The sequence below is a fragment of the Arvicola amphibius genome, chromosome 7 (genome assembly GCF_903992535.2).
Source record: "Arvicola amphibius chromosome 7, mArvAmp1.2, whole genome shotgun sequence".
NCBI lineage: Eukaryota > Metazoa > Chordata > Mammalia > Rodentia > Cricetidae > Arvicola > Arvicola amphibius.
This window is the reverse complement of record NC_052053.1, coordinates 80274916-80293443: the sequence shown is the minus strand read 5'-3', so window position 1 is coordinate 80293443 and position 18528 is coordinate 80274916. Positions and strand designations below refer to the sequence as shown.

Below are 18528 nucleotides of genomic sequence, written 5' to 3'. Positions count from 1 at the left end.
TTTTTTTTGTCTTTTGCTCAAGAAAGGAACTACATGGTTCTTACTGAACTCCTGCCCAAATTATTTTTCTTTGCAATATCTATAACATGACAGAATTCATTAATGTTTAGTGTAATAATAATCCATGATGATGGCGATAGTGGTGCTGATGGCGTTGATGGCAGAGGTGGTGATCAGTTTTACAGAACAGGTTCCCTTTTAGGCTCCGTGGGTAGCCTTTTGCACTGCTCAAGTGACAGAATTGAGACTTGATGTGTCATGTGACCACCCAAAGCTATACAGCCAGTTGGTGGTAAAACCAGGATGCAAACATTGTCTGAGTTTACTCCCAATCTCCACCTCCAGCCAATAAGGGCCCCTCCTGCAGGAAGGCTGCAGACAGCCTCCTACTGTCCCTCAGTAAGAGAAGTCTTGGGTCCTCAACTTCTACTTGTGTGTCATTATCACTGTGCAGACAACAAGCTTCAAAGTAGATGCACTGGCCTGCCTTACTTGACTATGTGGCTTACAAGACAGCAAGGTGTCTTCTGTTCAGGCTTTTTCAAAGTCATTACAGCAATATCCAGCCCAGCCTAGATACTGGGTAGGTGTTTGTAGAATCAATAAAAGAGTAGTGTGGACAAACATATTTCTTTATTACATTCAGGTGAGATTGTGTGTGTTCAACGTGGTACGGCTGCAGACTCTATGACATTCAGAAGATACATGTCAGTGTGCTCCGTTCTTCCTAATAATGGTAAAAGGCTCTAACCTTCACTGCTTCCAAGGGCTTTTTCAGTGTATCTGTCACATTTCTAGAGGTCTAGAATTAAGGACTCATGTCATTTAGTGACTCTCTCCCTCTAATCCACTGAACCACTGAAGAGAGGGTGATCAGGAATCTCTGTTCAGTCAACTCCTTGTAACATGTATCACATGGGCAGAAAGCCTTGCTCTGATGAACTATAGATATTAGGGAATTCAGAGGCTTTTAAAAGCAGGTAACAAACAATAGTGGCCAAAGTACACAACAGTTAGCATCTACTGTTCTTTACAATGACATAATAAGTAAGTCTTCTGCTGGGTTAGAATGTGGAGGAACAGCTAACAGTACAGCCAAACAGCAGCCATGTTATTGTTGAGTGGAACTGAAATGGTGAGTGGGAGTCTGTGTGGTTGTGACTTATGAGGGCACACAGTCGGAAATGCTGGTGCTCAGCCAACTGTTTTTAAGGAGCTCCTCTTTACAACAGAGCAAATGCACACTGTGCGTGACCCAGGGGAAAAATGGAGCAGAGTCTTGGAAAAGGAATCCGAAGGAAGACTAAAGGACATATTTCCAACTTGAAATCCAAGACTCTGGAGAGATGTTTCCAAATTATCAGGTTCAACAGATGAGCCAGGCAACATGCCAGCCGCTCACATCTCTTACTTATCACACTAACTTGAGACGTGCTTATCACTGCTGGAACCCAGGGCATGCTGGGTTGTGTGCTGCAGCTGCAGCTGCCGTGCCCTGCCAAGGAGATAAAGCTTCCCTTCCCTTAGGACACGGCGGCTGGAAAAAGCTAATGCAGGATCAGCTCAACTGGAACGTATGGAGGCAGGAGAGACTATGCCCTCAAATCTGGCTCAAGGTTTGTGAGCTCACTGCTCAAATGCTCCAAAGGGATCAGATGCCTTGAAATGAGGCAACCTGTGTTTCCTTGGCCCATGCATTTTGTCACCCTCCTACCCTGAAAGGCTGTCTGGGACACCTGATGAAAAGGCTAAGTGCCATCTGAAGAACTGTTCTGGTTCCTAACCTAGGGTTTCTTCTAGGTTCTGCGGGTCCACCTTGGGATGGAGGAGATCAGGAACAAGGGTGAAAGACCTCTTTCCATAGCAGAGAACCAAGACCTCAGGCAAACCCAGGCTTTGAACTCCTCCTGAGCTTTCCTATCAGAAACCTTGCCATCAGTTGGACACCAGCAATGGCTGGCTTCAATGGCTTTTCAGCCGAAGCCTTGGTCAAGCTCCTTTGCACCTATGGAAAGAGATGCCTGCGTTGATTTCAATGTGGCAACTACATATGAGGTCTTCTTAGCCACTATAGTTCATCATTCAAAGGGGCCTCAGAGGCAACAATTTTGCTAGGTGATATTGGGAGGCTTACTTAGGTGTGGTCACCCTGCACTTTTCACAAATCTGGGCTCCCCTCTTTGGCTGACTGTCTGGTGGGACAAGTGGCTGTAGATGGAAGAACCAGGAAATTCCTTTCTCCTCTCATGTCTTCTCAGCATGGAGAAGGTGAAACCTTGTCTGTCTAGTGACCTAGTGCTTACCCCAGAGCTGGGAACAATGGCCAGTGGTCATGTCATGCGTGAGAAACATCCTTTACCAAAAGAGAGACAGCAGTAGACACGCAGGACACACACTGGCCAGGATTTGGGCAGCTCTTTGTGCCCTGGCCCTGGAGGATTAACTGGGTTACGTCATATGATGAACGTGGGAGAGGGATGGAGCGTGTGGCTGCCACACCCCACTCATCACCCACATTCTTTCTGCCTGCTGTTCCTGCAGCCCATACCTGCCTTCTTCACGTCTTTTCTGGAAAGAACCCAAGCCAGCCACTCTGGTGTCTGGTGTGTAGCCATCCCTGGCAGATGGAGCTCAGCGCTCATTTCCCTCTGCTCCCTAATGAGTCAGGGCCATCAGTCAAAGGACTTTATTCAGTGCCCATCACCTAGAAGCTGTGCCCCTAAACCAAAGCAGAAAGCGATCCTCTGTTTTTTGTTTACCCCTAAAGACCCTGAGTTCTTAGCGCAATCGAATGACTGAGCATTCTGCCAGTTGGCCTGCTTAAGTGATTCTCACTGGAACAGGAAAAGCCTGTCTCCTAAGACAGGCTTGGAAGTACATCGGCCCGACACTGCAGTCCACTGGCAGCTGTGGCCTTGTGTCCACACCTGCCTCCTCCACATCAGCACAGTTGGATGGGATAGCCACAGCTCTCAATTTTTGGAGGAAGAAGAGATGAGAGAGGCCACTCCCATTTCACCCACCAAATTAGGCCTATTATCTGTACATTTGCTTTACATTAAAAGTTTTGGTTCTCTTCCCATAGTCCCTGGGGCTTAAGATTGGCTTGCCTGCCTTTTCTGAGGCAGTGACTCTCTCACTGGGTTACTATACATCTTCCTTATCTGTGAACATCACGATCGCCCCTCTCTGGGACATGTCTATCAGTGTGACAGCAAGGCCAGGGCCACAGCAGCGCGGTGGACACCTGCTGCCTGCACTGGGCTCCTCTAGCAGACCAAGGCCACTGTTCTCAGGAGGACTTCCATTTACCCCGAGTGAAGAGCAGAGTAGGACAGCCACACCCACAGCTCCAGACGAATCGGTTTCCCAGCCACTTAACAGGGTTCAACCAGCTAACACACAAAATGTCTTCTCGCGAGGAGAAGTTCTTTCCTGGGGAAAGCTTTGGAGCAGGAGTCCACAAGGCAGGGAGAGACAGGGCTATGTCACCTCCAGGGGGCATGCGTGGCTGAAGCAGTAGAGCCAAGGCTGGTGGGCATGAAGCGTGAAGGGAAGCCATTCACAAGCATGCAGGGGATGCCAGCTGTCAGGGTGTGCCACACGGGCGGCTCTGGCTGGAGACAGTACCTTCTGGAGGACTACAGCGGGCAGAAGTTTCCTCAGAGGCCACTGAGTGCCCTCTGCCTGGGGAGGCTGTTCTGGCCTGGCATTGTTACTCATGACTGTAGCGCCATGGGGAACACCTGGCAGGCTAGGTGTTGCCCTGTCTGGACACTCACTTCTATACTGACTTGCCAATTGCTTATAATCCCATTCAGCCTTGTTTAGAAAAAGGTAACACAGAATTAAGGATAATTATGTTACATCAATATTGACTATATATTAATATAATTATGTTAACTTAATAATAGCAAAGAAAAGTTGTATTTGAAAAAGATTGTTTCTATCAGGTAAACTTCTCAAAAGTAGTGGGGTTATCACTAATGTTTTCATACATATATTTTTTCAAGAACTCTATTAACAAGAAACAGAGGGTAAAATAGGCCATTGGACTACTGACTTTCAGATTGTGATATTCATTAATGTCTGAGGGTATAACATTATCACTAGTCATGATGGAAAGTAAAAGCTATTTCTCTCTTGCTCGCTCTCCCTGTCTCCCGCATTGTTTTGTTTCTCCTCCTCCTCTCCAGGGATTTACTCTCAAACAGAGCTGCACCCTTCCCAATCAGTCATCGGAAGGTCAGAGCCAAGAGCCCCAGGCAGCCTTGTTTATTTTATTATATGTTTGGAGAGGAGAATGAAACTCCATATACTTTTTCTCCCCAATTACAACTGCTAGAGCCCCTGAGAGCAGGGCCTCTGGGGTTCAGAGTGTGGGGCTGTATGGAGGGAGGCCTGGCTCTCAGCTTACCCAGTCTCGTCCAGACTTGACATCTGGAGAGTCCCTTCCTTTGAGAGTCTCCACTTCCAGGGTGATATCTCCAGGCACGTGATGGGCCTTAAGCTCTGGATCACGCACTGGCAGATCACACAGGTGCATGTAATTTCAGTAGTATGTTTACAGTTATACAGATGAGGAGGAATCTTCCTCTGCAGAACTGGCTCTTCCCAGAGACTTGGATGTATTTTGTGAAAAATATTTAAGTCTTTTGTATAAATGTAACACGCATCAAATGAAGCAATAAAACTACTGAAGGTTTTAATCTAGTCTAGTTTTTAAAAACTCAGATTTTTTTTTAACTTTCTCAGAGAAGCTTTGTGTTAAAGGGGCCTGGTGGCAAAATCTTTTTGTGGCGAACTTTAATGTAATGAAAATGCCAAAGTGTACCTGTTTCCTATTATGGATTGCTTTGTGTGTGTGTGTGTGTGTGTGTGTAATAGATGACACATGTTTCCATGACTACTGAGGCCAGGAGAGGACATCAGAGCCTTTGGAGCTGATATTTCAGGCCACTGTGAGCCATCTCTCCAGATCCACTGTGGAGGGCTGGAGTCATACCCATCCCATTGTGCCAGAGGTCCTTCTCATCTACCTTCCTCTGTAGTCCTCAGAGTAGCACTGCCTTGGCTAGGTTATGCCCCAGAGTCTCAGGGAGTGTGCCCTAGGTGGCAGAGCGGACAAGCAGGTGGCAATGAGATGATCACACCATCCCAACATTCCCCACACTCAAAAACCACAGCACACATTCAACAGTGGAGGGAGGTGTGACTCTGGAGACCCTCACACGGTTAATAGATCGGAAGGCTACTTACTAACTGAAAAGAGGGAGGGAAAACCATGAAAGTGTGCTTCTGGAGAGTTGCCTTGGGACAACAGATCAAACCGAAAATTAAAACCAAGAAACAGAATAGTTGAAAACTCAAAATTAAAACTAAGAAAGCAAAGAAGGTTCTAATAACCTTCCAACTGTAAGTCTGGCTGGCTAGAATCAGATTTTATTTTTCTACTAACAATGACTTTTGTTTTAAAGTAAAGAAAGGCCAATCAGATGTCCCCCCCCCCCACACACACTGACACGTTCACCCCGCACATGGAAACTGACCAGTTCATGCCATGTGTTTTGTTTCCAAAGCAGGAAATTCCAAAAGGAAGGGAAAAACAATGAAACCAGCAGGTTTTGGATCTCCCCACACATTAACTCTAACCCTACGTCCATTGAAGTGCAGGGCTGGGCTATTTTTCATTGCTAGGAAAGTCAATTGGAATTCTTTACAATTAGACTGAGTATCTATTATCAGTGGTTTTATTTCTTAAATTAACAAGATGCATCTACAAGGAAGAAGGATTCTGGTGACAGCTGGTTACCAGCCAGGCTCTCCCTGAGAATGGACAATGGCTCCTGGCCTCACCAGAATAACCAGAGAGCACTGGTCAGGGCATGTCACATTTAGAAGAAAGCCCAGTGGGTGCTCAATGCACCACTAATTAGTTTGATTTGAAGGCACTGGAAGAGCCAGAACTTCGGAAGCAACGCAGGGCTCCCAGGAAGATAAAATCTGGCAGGGTGCAGAAGTTGGTGGGTTTGTTGTGCAAACACTGGGCAGAGGAAACATAGAGCACTATTCTAGAACCACAGGATCGCATTGGAGACAATAAGCTCAACAAAAGCCAATGGAAGAGAAAAAACATTTTTTTTTCCCTTGAAAAATCAAAGTTGGCAACTGCCCCCAGCGCTGTATTGAGAAAATGCTGCTGGGGTAGATAAAAAGATAACAGTTTATAAATATCACCTTTATCCTTCATAGAATTGGGGTTGCCATGAAAGCAAGCTGAGATATGCGGTATGCAGATGAGGGAGGTGTGAACGGGACTCTGGCTGACCCTTTGTTCTGACCTGTATGGACGCTTATATAACAGCACCAGGCAATAAAGAGCACACTAGACAAAGTGGCTCTGGCTGGCAGCAGCCCTGTTATGGGCTCTTATTCAGCGTGTAACAGCATTTGGAACAAAGATGAGCCTTATAAATCACAGCCGCAGATTAAATCTGCCGGCACTGCTGGCAGGAAAGTGAACATTAAATAAATGAGTGAAGGAGAGCAAGGGCAGGCTCTCCCGGTGAGCACCAGATTTAGGTCCCTTTTAAGGACTTCACCAACCAGTGTGTTTTGTTTTAATATGGGGATTTTTTTTAAAAAAACAAAATAAAACAAAAACTCATGAGCCCAGAACTTCCTAAAGTAGACCTTCAAAATCTCTGTATTACTTAAAAGCAAGATTAGGCAAAGATGCTGTTCATGACACACTTTCATGATAGAGACCCTGCATCTTCCTCCTTTACAAGTGAAAGCCAGTTTCCAACACCATCTCTCAAGTGTGCTCTCTGACCTGCTGGCACTGGCCGCGGAGGGAAGGTTCTGGGAGCAGTGCTTGCTCTAACAGCTTTCTGCTCGATGTTGACAGGCAGGCAAATGTCATCTTTTGATTATGGCTTTCACTGTATGCAGTTGGAATTATTTAATTTCAAACTGAAATGCCGACATATTTTAGGATTGAATTATTTGCAAAATATTATAGCTTGTCTTTTCTTCTGTGTGTGTGCCTATACATGTATGTGAGGATACACGTGTGTGTAAGTGCTTGTGTTTGTCGGGGGCTGAGATAATCTTGGTTTTCTTTTGTTCTGTGACAGGGTCTCACTGAGTAGCCCTGGCTGGCCCAGAACTTGCTCTGTAGACGAGACTGGCCTCCAGACCTGCCGGCCTCTGCCTCCCAAGAACTAAAGGTGTGCACCACACCCTTACAGCCATCATTCCAGACGCCTACCTTGTTTTTTAAAGACATGCTCTCACACTGGTTTGGAACTTATCAAATACACCGAGCCTCAGCAATCTGCCTGTCCCTGTTTCTCCAGCAAGGGGATTACTGATGCACCATGTTGTGCCCTGTGTCTAGACAGATGCTGGGAACCAAACTTAGGTCTTCTTGCTTGTGCCTCAAGTACTTTGTCAACAGTGCCATCTCCTCAGGCCTTGACTTTGCTTTCATACCTTTATGCCTGCTCCAGGAAAGCACAGAAGGACCCAGGAACTCAAAGGGACACTCTGGAAAAGCGTCACTTGTTTTGCTTGGGACCCCATCTCCTTTTCTTTTCCGGGGAGGTTGGAATGTGGTCACTATCTGCAGCCTTAGTTTTCCTTTTGTCCCCAACAGTTTTGGATTTTCAAATAAGCAAGATCTTTCCCTGACACATTTGATAGGGTTCTCTAGCCAGCTTATCAGTTGGAAGATTATCAGGAAACAACACACCAGGCAAATGAAGGGCATCTAAGAAGAAAGGAAAAACCGTGTTTACAGAGTGAAGGTTCCCGGTGGGGACCTGGGTCACTGAATGAATGAGCAGCAGGGAGCCACACAAAGATGTCAGGTTTGGGATGAGAATGAAGAGGAGAAGACACAAACAGGTGGAGAGGAGACTCGGTTCTTGAGAGAGAAGAGGAGGAGGAGGAGTCTGACACTAAAAAGTGAAAGAGAAAAAAAAATGAAAGCAAAAAAGAAACCTTTAGAAACACAAAGAAAAAATAAACTAGCTTTTAATATACTCACATAAGCTGCAAAGAAAATGAGGTCATGTAATACAGTCATCCCTCTACTTGAACAGGATACAAGTGCTTTTCGAAGAAAACAAATCTGTTTTCCACTGGTTATTGAATTGCTCTGCAACATCATGGAGCAAAAGTAACTCGGATTTACCTGGGCACAGATTCAGCAGTGATCCACTGAAAATGACCCATCTTTAACCTACAGTGCACAGGACCTTCTGCATGGCAATCTTCTCATTTAACCATCCACAGATTGGGTTTTCTAAGAAGCACTTACATGATGTTCATTTGAAAACTCAAATTTCCCAAGGTGCAGTGGGCTTAATGCAATGACATGTCATGGTCCCAGTCTTGGTGACAATGAAATGTTAAGCTTTTTGGGTGGTCTCTTGTGTTCAATGATTGGCCCTTTGGAAAGGAAGCTTATCCTGCAGCCCTCAGCCCTGACCAGGGGTGGGGTGATACGGGGTGCCACAAAGATCACCACAGCTGCAACCAGAAACCTTCCTAAACAAAATGCGTCAGAATTTCAGGTTAAAAACTATTTTGCTTTCGATAGATATTTGGTAATATCTACCAATGATTAAAGATAACTTTATGATTAAATGATTAAAGACCCCTTGCCCCATATCCTATTTCAAAGGCAAAAGAAAGCAAAATATTTCCCCCTCTTTAGTTCAGAACTTTTTCCAAAAAAAAGACAATGACTCAGGGCTTCAAAACTGCCACTCCATCGATTCCTCCTTTTTGCTGGCTGGGGCTACCAATGCGGAAGAGAATTCAGAGAACAACAGAAGAAACTCCATGCTCTGTAACTGGGCTGTTGGAGGACCTCTCTGCTCAATAAAACTGAACTCCACTCTGCGCTGTGGTGGATGTGGCTAGGCCAGGGCTTACGTATGTGGCGATCTGCACATGGATAATTTCAAAGGTGAAAAACCCTATTTCTGTTAATCAAAACCTTCTGGAATTATGAATACTGAGTCTACACTGTGAATGTCTAAGAATGTATAATCATGGTTTATGGCTTATACTTTAAAAGTTCTTATTCATATTTATGATCCATGTATAACTTAGTGATGGGAATTCATTATATTGGTATCTGTAATCTGGTACATTTAAACTCTAGAGAAAAACAAAATGTAGACCAACATGGTCTATGGCTTTTCAAGGGAGTCTGTGTATGATGGGGCTTCTGCTCTGTGCCCCAGAGCGGCAGGATCAAGACAATGGAAGACTGCTATTGCTTTAGCCATGTCTCTTTCTGAAGTCAGCACTGTGTGACTTTGCTTGAGTCAGATGCCCTGGGATTGGAAAACTAGGCGTTGGGCATGGACTGAAAACACTGCCACCTGCTAGCTAGGTTTCCCCAGACAGAATCTGATCTTAAAGCCACTCCGGTTAGACTAAGGCCACATTGACCTTCCATTTTTCTTTTCTCTGTAGCCTTTCTTTACTGAACAAGCAATGATGCAGTGTAGGCTCAAAATTAGACAGCCTCCGCCAGCACATGAGCCGAAACCTCAGGGAAAGGGAGAAAAATGCCCAAGATAGTGTTGGCTGGGTGAGAATCCAGAGTGTAAAACATGGGGTCATGGAGCACTTCAGAGTTCTGAAACAGAGCAAGGACACTGTCTAGGGATGCTCTGGGAGGTGAGGAACACCAGGTCTGTGGAGCACACCCAGCAGTGGCTGCTCCTGTTAGGGCTGGAGATAATGCGCATGTGTATTCAGAAGGGGAGCCGGATGGCTACTAGTGATGCTGCTGTCAGGAAGCGTGACGGGGGTACGTCACGGGAACCGCCATGGAAACCTAGCCTCTCCATGGTGCACTTGGAGTAGAAGTGCAAGTCCTGTTTTCTCTCGAAATAAATAACAACGAGAGGAACAGATAAAGTCTACGGGCAGCTGAGGTAAACAGACCATCCATAAAGGGACATGACTTAAGGTAACTGTGCTGCCAGGCTCCTTACAAGAAACCAAACTAAAGAAAATTAGTGTTTGCCAATCAATTAGCCCTTCTAGACGAACCTTCCTAATCCTTCCAACCTACACTCTCGGTTCAGTGTTTTTATGCTCAATGGCAGGACTTCCCCTGAGAAGGCCTCTTAGCTCTCTGATCCCTGGCCTACTGGTTAGATGATGCCGTGTGTAAACAGCACTGACCCACAGCTGGTCAGACAAGAGGGGTCTTGGAGGTTCATTTATGTAGTTCAAGATAGTACTGGGCTGTATCTGGATAGGGACACACAGGAACCAGAAGCCAAATTCCAGATACTTGGATTTCCTTGGAATAAGGACCTTTCCAAGGGATCAGCCACATGAGTGGCACCAAGGCAGAGAAGGGAGAAGAAATCGTGGGCCATTTCACTAGCCAGGGTCATATAGTCCACTCGGACAACAAGGCACCTGTAGAAGGCACTCCAGAGAGCCCCAGGAAGATGCTCCCAGGAGCAGAGGGCAGCAAGAAAAAGGGCCTTATTCATTTTCTGTGCTCTCTGCTACTGACAAACAGCATTCCAGTCTTGGAATATGAAGAGAAACTAAGATCCAGGCCAGCTGAAAGGGAAGAGGCCTGAGGGGACGACAGCCCTCAGTAGCCACAGCAGCTCTCTGGAATCGGCTTGGATTTCAGCAGCGGTCGTAGTTAGTGTCCCTGGCTTTCCTCTCTCCTTGTTCCAGTCTCTCGTCATTTTGACTAGAGCCGGCAGCCTGCCCTTTCCTTTCTACAAGGGCCTTAAAAGGCCCCTGGGATGACTGTAAGCACAAGGCAGGGCTTTGCCTTGGAGTCTGAGTCCACCCTCAAATGCTGACCAACCTAGGGTGGGCTACTCCAGGAGCTGCCGGTAAACAGTACTAGCGCTATCAGGTCACAATTGTGTCATTCCTTGTTCCAACAATCATTACAACAGGGCCAGGGCCTTCGGATGAAATTTCTTAGGCTGAGTTTCAATCTGGAGCCTTGGCAGGAATGAGTCAGCAAAAGCTATGAGAAGGGTTCTGTGGGTACCACTCGGGCTCATTCCACCCACCTAGGGTTGGAATTGCTGGGTGTCAGGAACTGGGATGTGGCACATGGACGGGAAAGAGACCCCGAGGCTTCTGTGAAGTTATCCCATAAAAGATGATGCGATCCACATGGAGATTAAGGTTGCAGCGTCCCTTGTTGGGTGTTTAGGGAAGAAGTGGCAAAAGCTGGCTTTAATGGTGTTCTAGAATTACCACTAAGGCTCGAAACTGAGTGAATTTCATTATGTTTTGTGGGTCTATGGAGTCCCCAGATTGTCAGTGACTTCTACTGGGACTGCCTGTTTGCAGCTATGCAGATTAGGGAGGTGCGCTCACTTCCCTGCACCCAGGGAGCTGTGGGCACATGAACGTGGAGCATACTACCCCCAGAGGTCTTTACCAGCCAAGTCGGAACATTTGCTCAGAGGCAGTAAGTGCTATGGGCCACCATGTGGGGACAGCAGAATTAGCAGCCCAGAAGCCCTGCTACTCAACAGGTCCTCCTGCTGGAAGCTTGTGTGTTTATGTATGCATCTGACCAGACTCCATCAGACAGAGCAGAGGAGACCTGATGGGCATGGACACCACCCAACTGCAGTTTCAAAGTTTAAGTTCTCAGAGCAAGGGGAAACAGATTTAAGAGTCGATCTGGGATAATATTCCTTTCCTGACTCGAAAATGAGATTGCAGAACTTTGCCTCAGTTTTGTGTGCAGCTATTTGCCTGAGACCTCTTTCCACACTCTTCCCCCATCCCTCTCACCCTCTACCCTACCCTGGGGCCTGACAATCTCACATGCTCAACTTGGCACTGGCTCCCACCTTCTGCTCTTGATCCCACCCCCTCTGGCCTTTGGTTCTCACCTGTCTCGGGATCGCTGAAGTCTGGCAATGTGATTGTATTAAGCTGTCGTCTGTCAGCGATGGTTCTATCTAAGAGGCTGCTCCCACGTCCAGAGTCACTGCAAAACACACTGTAAATGTCAGTCACCCAAAAGACCAAGATCAAACTGGCAGAGAAAGCTGGAGCCCAGGGGTGGGTAGCTACATGTGTCTGGATGCTCCTCACATCCCTCCACACTCGGAGGGATCCTGTACCCTCGGCTTCAGTGTTGGGCCACAGACGCAGCTCCAGTGATGCCCCCAGAGCCTTGCTGCTTTTATTCTTATGTCATATGAGATAAGAGAGAAGACCAGGCTAGTGAGATGGCTCGGCGAGTAAAGCACTTGCTGCTCAAGCCTCACGCTCTGAGTTTGATCCCCAGAACCAAGGATGGAAGGAGGGAACAGACTCGTGCACACTGCCTTCTGATGAGCTGCGGCGCCTGCACACCTGCACACATGCACATCTTACATCAAAGACAGAAAGACAAGAAAGAAGGGGGAGGAAGGAGGGAGGAAGGCAGGGAGAAAAGAAGCAAGGGAGGAAAAGAGGGAGGGAAAAGAGAGGAGAGGGGAGGAGAGGGAAGGGGAGGAGAGGGTAATTCTTTCAGTTAGCTTCTTTGTCCTCTTGACAGGCATGACACTTGGAATACATTGAGCCAGCTCCTGTGCACTACCCTCCAAGATGTCTGTACCAACCACACTAGAGCTCTGAACTCTGCGGCATGAGAGAGTTTACCCAGAACATTTTCAAAATGTTTGTTTCAAGGCCCCATCCAGACCAAGGATATTAAAAATCCTTAGGACAACTATGATTTCTCAACACTCCTCTAGCTCCCAGGGCTGCTGCACCTGAGGCTTCCTGGTTCCCAGTGTGATCGTCATGAACTTGAGTGTGTCTACAGATCAATCTGAAATCCCTTACATGGAAAATATTCCTAGTTAATACACAGGAAAGGCGGTATGAGGTGCTTCAGTGAGCCGGTCACAGCAGCACCGGGGCCCCTCTGACTTTCCTGAGCTTACAAGGCTGGCCAGAAGGGACTTGGGGAAAACAAAGCAGGGTTTTGGTGCCTGCCTCCACACAGCCACCCCACCAGCTTCCAGCACTGTCCCATCTCTCTGACCCCCATTTCTCCAGTTCTGACTACAGATCAGGCTTGGCATCCCTCGCTAGCACTGCCACAGGGAAGCCACCACAGATGGAACAGGGATGAGGCAGTTAAAGGACTTTAGCCCATACAAGTCTCAGACACAATCTATGAAGTAAGTAGAAATTATTATTCTTTTTTTTTCTCTCATGCTAACGTCTGGAGCACTAGGAGTGATTTTTTTTCTGTTAAGACGTTTGAAATCCACAATAAAGGAACCGTTTCCTTCCTGTGCACAGCTGTGGCTGCTGCTCAGAAGCAGCAAACAAGATTCGTTATGAACCTTAACACAGCTCACAGGCTGCAATTTTTGTGTCCAGAGATGTAGTTAGAGAAACAGGAAGCTGAGGAAACTTCCCTCACTGCAGACTGCCAGCCTGCACTTACCACATCATCCGCACAGGCTTGCTGGAAGCTGCACTATTCATTATTTCCACACTGGGAGACAAGAGGGCTCCCTTAGCAGAAGACAATGCAAAAGCCTGAGCAGACAACCATAAAAAATGGACAGACTGCTTCTAACACTGGTCTGTTCATGTGGTGTTTTCAATATAAACAACCACAAAGGGTTAATGATCTGAATACTGCAATGGCTCCTTATTCGGGAAGCTTTCAGAAGGCTTTGTCTCAATATGTAATGGATTCTGGAACACATGAGGCATGCATGGTGCAAAGGAAGGATCTACCCGGGCATCCAGTGGCTACATGGGGTGTCTGTGTGGGGGGTGGGGGCTGGGTGCTGTACCACAGCGCTGCAAGATTCCCCCTCGCCAAGTTTCAGATCATGAGCTTGGCTGCCATGTGTGATGCTCTGGAAGGATCCAAAAGCTGGGGTCCTGAAGCCTAAATAGCGATCTGGGCTCTTATCCTATGTCTGTCACGAATGAGTCATCAACGCCACTGTACCTCAGTGACTTCTCTGGCTGGATCATGTAAAGAAAGATTATCTTCCTACACAGAACTGTATAAGGGTGGAAAGTGTGTGCAGATGGAACATTCTGGAGAGTTATAACTTCCAGGTCCACGCCAAGGGTCAGAAACATAGCTCCTTATAAATATTGCCTGGGTTACTATGTCTGGCGAGTTCCCAGAGATGGCTTACCCCTGGCCTTCTGGTGCAACTATGGAAAATGGGGGAAGTTAAGGACTTCCTACCTAAAACATCAGAAATCCCAGTTGCAACCACAGTCACTGACAAGGATGCAGAACAACAGCACTTGGGTATATCCCTCAGTCTGTCTCCATTGCACCCTCAAAAACTTCACACATGCAGCTAAGCATCATTCAAAATTGAGATGCTTTTACTTCCAACTGAGCGTTTTCTTTCTAGATGTGCCCCTCAATCATTTCCCTCTCTCCCTTCGGGACTCTGTCTGTTTGGGCACTTCTCACGAACCACTTATCACTTCTCCCTCACTTCTCAGCCTGGCACTCGGGCTGCCAGGAACACCTCCCAGGAAATGAGATGGCAGAAAACCACTCCTGGTTAGGGGTGCTAAGAGGTAGTTTTGGGAGAGGAAATCAGAAGGCTCTCCAAGTCCACGGTGTAGAAGCTGGAAATGTCTACACATACATATGTAATAGTGATTCCAGGGAATTCAGAGTAGTAAACAGTGCTTCGAACTAGAACTTTAAGTTTCTTTTAGAAACCCTTCCCGTCTTCCATAGCTGCAGAGAGGTTAAACAAGAGGCTGAACACTGGTGGAGGTGGTGGATCAGAAGTCAGAACCATGGCGTTCCCACGGCAGCGTTGCCTCTTTCCAGATCCTGGAAAAGTGTGTAACAGACAACATATTCTGCATCTAAGAGAGTCTGCAGATAGACCCATAGCAGGGGCGGAAAGAAGAGGCTTCAGTCTTGCTTTGGTCCCGTGTTTCCTCAGTATGTTCCCTTTTCTTCCTTCTGGACTGGTGATGCATATCTTGTGTCATTATATGTGGGAAGCATGTCTGCTTTTTGATTTGGATTTTACAGGGGGTTATAGTTAAGAGATTTCTTTGAGTCTCAGAAGACTTTGAATTTTGCATTTTTAAATAGTGTTGAGACTGTAATAGACTATGGGACTTTTGAAGTTGAACTTCATGTATTTTTTTTGCCTTATGATATAGGCTATAGGCCTATAGGAGCCAGGGAGTGGAATGTGCTGGTCTGAATCAGAATGGCTCCCCTAGGCTCAGAGAATTGAATGCTTGGTCATTAGGGAATGGCATCAGGAGGTGTGACCTTGTTGTAGGAAGTGTCAAGGGGGGTGGGCTTTGGGGTTTCAAAAGCCCTAGGGAGGTGGAGGAGTCTCTCTCCTCCTGCTGCTGCGGGTCCAGATGCAGAACTCTCAGTTACTTCTCTAGCACCATGTCTGCCTGCATGTCTCCATGTTCCTCACCATGACCATTGACTAAACCTCTGAAACAGCAAGCCAATTTTAAATGTTTTCCTTTATAAGAGTTGCTGTGGTCATGGTGGATCTTCACAGCAACAGACACTGCTTCCCTCTAGCTTTTTGGGTCTGGGTCACGATGATCACACAGGCTCTCAGTGTTTCTGAGCCACACTTTTTGCAACAGTAAAATGAGTCCAATGCCACATGGCATTTGCCCATGTGATTCAGCTTTTCTGAAGACAGAATCAGAGTATGTTCTGAAAAACAAAAAAGCCCTACCAAAATGCTGATGGTTATTAGTGGGGCTGAAGTCAGGAAAAGATGCATCTGTATGTGTCAGCTTCAAACCTATTTCTTGGTAAATGAGTGAAATAGGAATTAAGAAGAAAACAAGCTCCTCCCTATCATGAAGATGTCAACCTATGGCCATGACAGGGAGAGCTCAGGTGGCAGTAATCAGAGGGGGAAAGAAGTGACTGACAATTAAAAAGAAAAGGGGAAGGAGAGCTGTTGTCATCAGCAGAGGCAGCCGACTGTCCTGGAGGGAGCTTTGGTGTCAGACGGCCTTGGGTTTGATGACAGCTCTGCTGTATATTTAAGCTGGAAAACTTGGGCCTGTTACACAGTCTGCTTAGCTTCAGTTGTTTCCTCTGAGGTAGCTATGCTGCAGGGTGATGCAGGGACTGAAGGCAGTGCATAAATGGCACAGGGAAGTCCTCTGTGAAAGTAATTGCTACCACCCCTGGCTGAAGTGCTGTGGTTTGGAATGCTGAGAGGATGGGGACCTTTCTGGTGAGATTCTGCTCAGATACGGGCTGTTTTGAGTGGCTAAGTCATTATAGAGAATTGAGGGGGTTTTATTCTTTGCTAAGGGAGAGAAGACAAAATCTGAGACATATCCCCATCCTAATAAATGCAGGAAATATTTCAGACCCAGAACAGGAGAATCTGGGTTCCTGAAATGGCAGCACTTCGAACGTATGCTGGGGAGAATGTCCACCCACTTGGCTCCGAGCAGGAACTGTGTCCTACAACTGCAGGTGGAGCCCTCTTGGTACACACTGTCCAAGGCTCAGCTCAGCAGTCAGCTTCTATTATGATTTCCCTCAAGCCAAAAGAAAGATAGAAAGAACTGCTGAGAACACAGTCAAGGGCTTTTTCAATTTGGTCACTCCTCCACCTCCTCTTAGTATCCCCGAAGGCCTGTGCTGAGCCTCTGGAAGGATATGCAAGGGCCTGGGGAAGACTGGGAAACCCAGACAGGTGGAGCAAAGGCAGAGGCAAGGGCAGTGGAGTCAGGCAATTGGCACAGACCCACTTCCTCTGGACAGAAACCAGCTGTTTCCTGTAAAAATCTTTCTGCCTAGTTTTCAGCTTATTTATTTTTAGGAAAGGCACTGTTTCTCACACACTTCTTATCATGATCCTGCCTTGTGCTAAAGTCCATGCCACCTAAAGACAGCCTGGAGGCTGTTGGTCCTATGCTGCTGTATCTGGGGGCTTTGAAGTGTGCAGACGCTGGAGGGCAAGCGCTCTTTCTGCAAGCTGCACTCCTTAGCTGGGGCACTTCTCACCCCAGCTGCCCAAGCATGCAGAAATCTGTGCAACGGTAAGGGCTGCTGAGAAACATTTACGACCCAAGAAAATGAAGTTGAGACAAACACTCAGGGAGCTCTCTAGTAAAAGGCTGCGTCTCCACCCCATGCCCAAGGCTTTGGAAGAGGTCATCTCCACGCTAGGGCAGGAACCTGGCTCTGGCCCTGAGCGATCTTTCAAGGAAAGAAGAGTACGACCACACCCAGGCATTTGGTTAGGTGTTTTTAAAGGCTTTCCAATTCTGCTATTTTTTTTCCTCTGCACATTCAATATTCTTGGTTGCTAAGTGGGAGGAAATGTGGGGAGGTGGGAGAGGTGTGGAGAACTGAGGGAAATTGGCAAAGAGAAAGCTGATGGTTTATTTTCTCCTTTCTAAAGGAGGTGCAGGCAAAGGATGGGCTCCACATGGAGGCAACCAGCTGAGGAAGTGTCTGCTGTAGGCTGGGTATAGGACAAAGCTGCTAGCCATCAATCTTGAGGGCTAGGCTACTCTAGAACTCATCCGGCAGTCTAGTCTGGTCCTGGACTCTCAGCAAACCCCCTGCCTTGGCTTCTCAGAGTTGGAATTACAGTGTGAGCCACCAAAACCTGTCCAACTGAAAAAAACTTTTGTTAACAAAAAGTCAAAGTTACCATTTCCCACTGACACAGTTACTTACAGTCAGCCCTTCCTGTTTGTAAGCCTCTGAAGACCATGACAACTAGCCTACCTGTCTGCCTCCTACACTTCTGTTACCACTGAATGACACCTTGTCTGCCTCCTGACTCTTTAGGGCATACTATAAGTCATCCATACACCTTGCCATGAACTTGAGAAATATCAAGTATTTGTTATATGGGCAGTCACTTGAATCATCAGATAACTCTTTGCTAAATTCCTCTGGCAATGTGTCCCAGACTTGGGGCAACTGGGCTATGGGGTATTTGCTGCTGGGGTTGCCTGGCTGTTTCTCCCCACGTCTGCTGGCACAAAGGGTAGCATCTTTAAGTACCTGTTAACTTAGGTACTTCACAGCTCTGAGAGGTAGAAGTTAACCTGTAGAAACCATTATGACAAATTTATCTATGGGGTATACAATTTATTTCTACCCCGTGGAAAAGACAGTCCAACAATACATATTCCATCATCTTATAGGATACTATGTTTTTTGTAAATATGTATATTTGTAAATTCATTTTAGCATTTCTGTCTATGCACATATTCAAATTCTTCTTTGATGGATCTTAACTTATACTAGCTCCTTCACAAATGAGTAAAGTTAATAAAATCTTTAATGCATGTTTATTTTATATTTGTATGAATCATAATTTTAACTTCTTCAAAATTATTTTTAACTGTGTTCACAGTGACTTCCTGTCTTAACAGGATGTGGTCTGCTGTTGACACAGACCCTTTAAATATTATAGGAAATGTTTGGAGTGTGACACTGATCAATCTATACATCACTTTCTAGAGAGATGGCAA

The 18528-nt window shown here is 46.4% G+C and overlaps 1 protein-coding gene across 3 annotated transcripts in view; it reads right to left on the bottom strand.

The window, feature by feature from the left end:
- Ttc7b (tetratricopeptide repeat domain 7B) overlaps positions 1–18528 on the bottom strand; it is a 217301-nt gene that overhangs the window by 37049 nt on the left and 161724 nt on the right. For 2 of the 3 annotated variants that reach the window (XM_038336772.1, XM_038336773.1), the window contains one exon: positions 11922–12031. In XM_038336772.1, the coding sequence (XP_038192700.1) occupies positions 11922–12031 (110 nt within the window). The remainder of the gene's footprint in view (positions 1–11921; positions 12032–18528) is intronic. The other variant, XM_038336771.1, reaches the window with a different exon arrangement.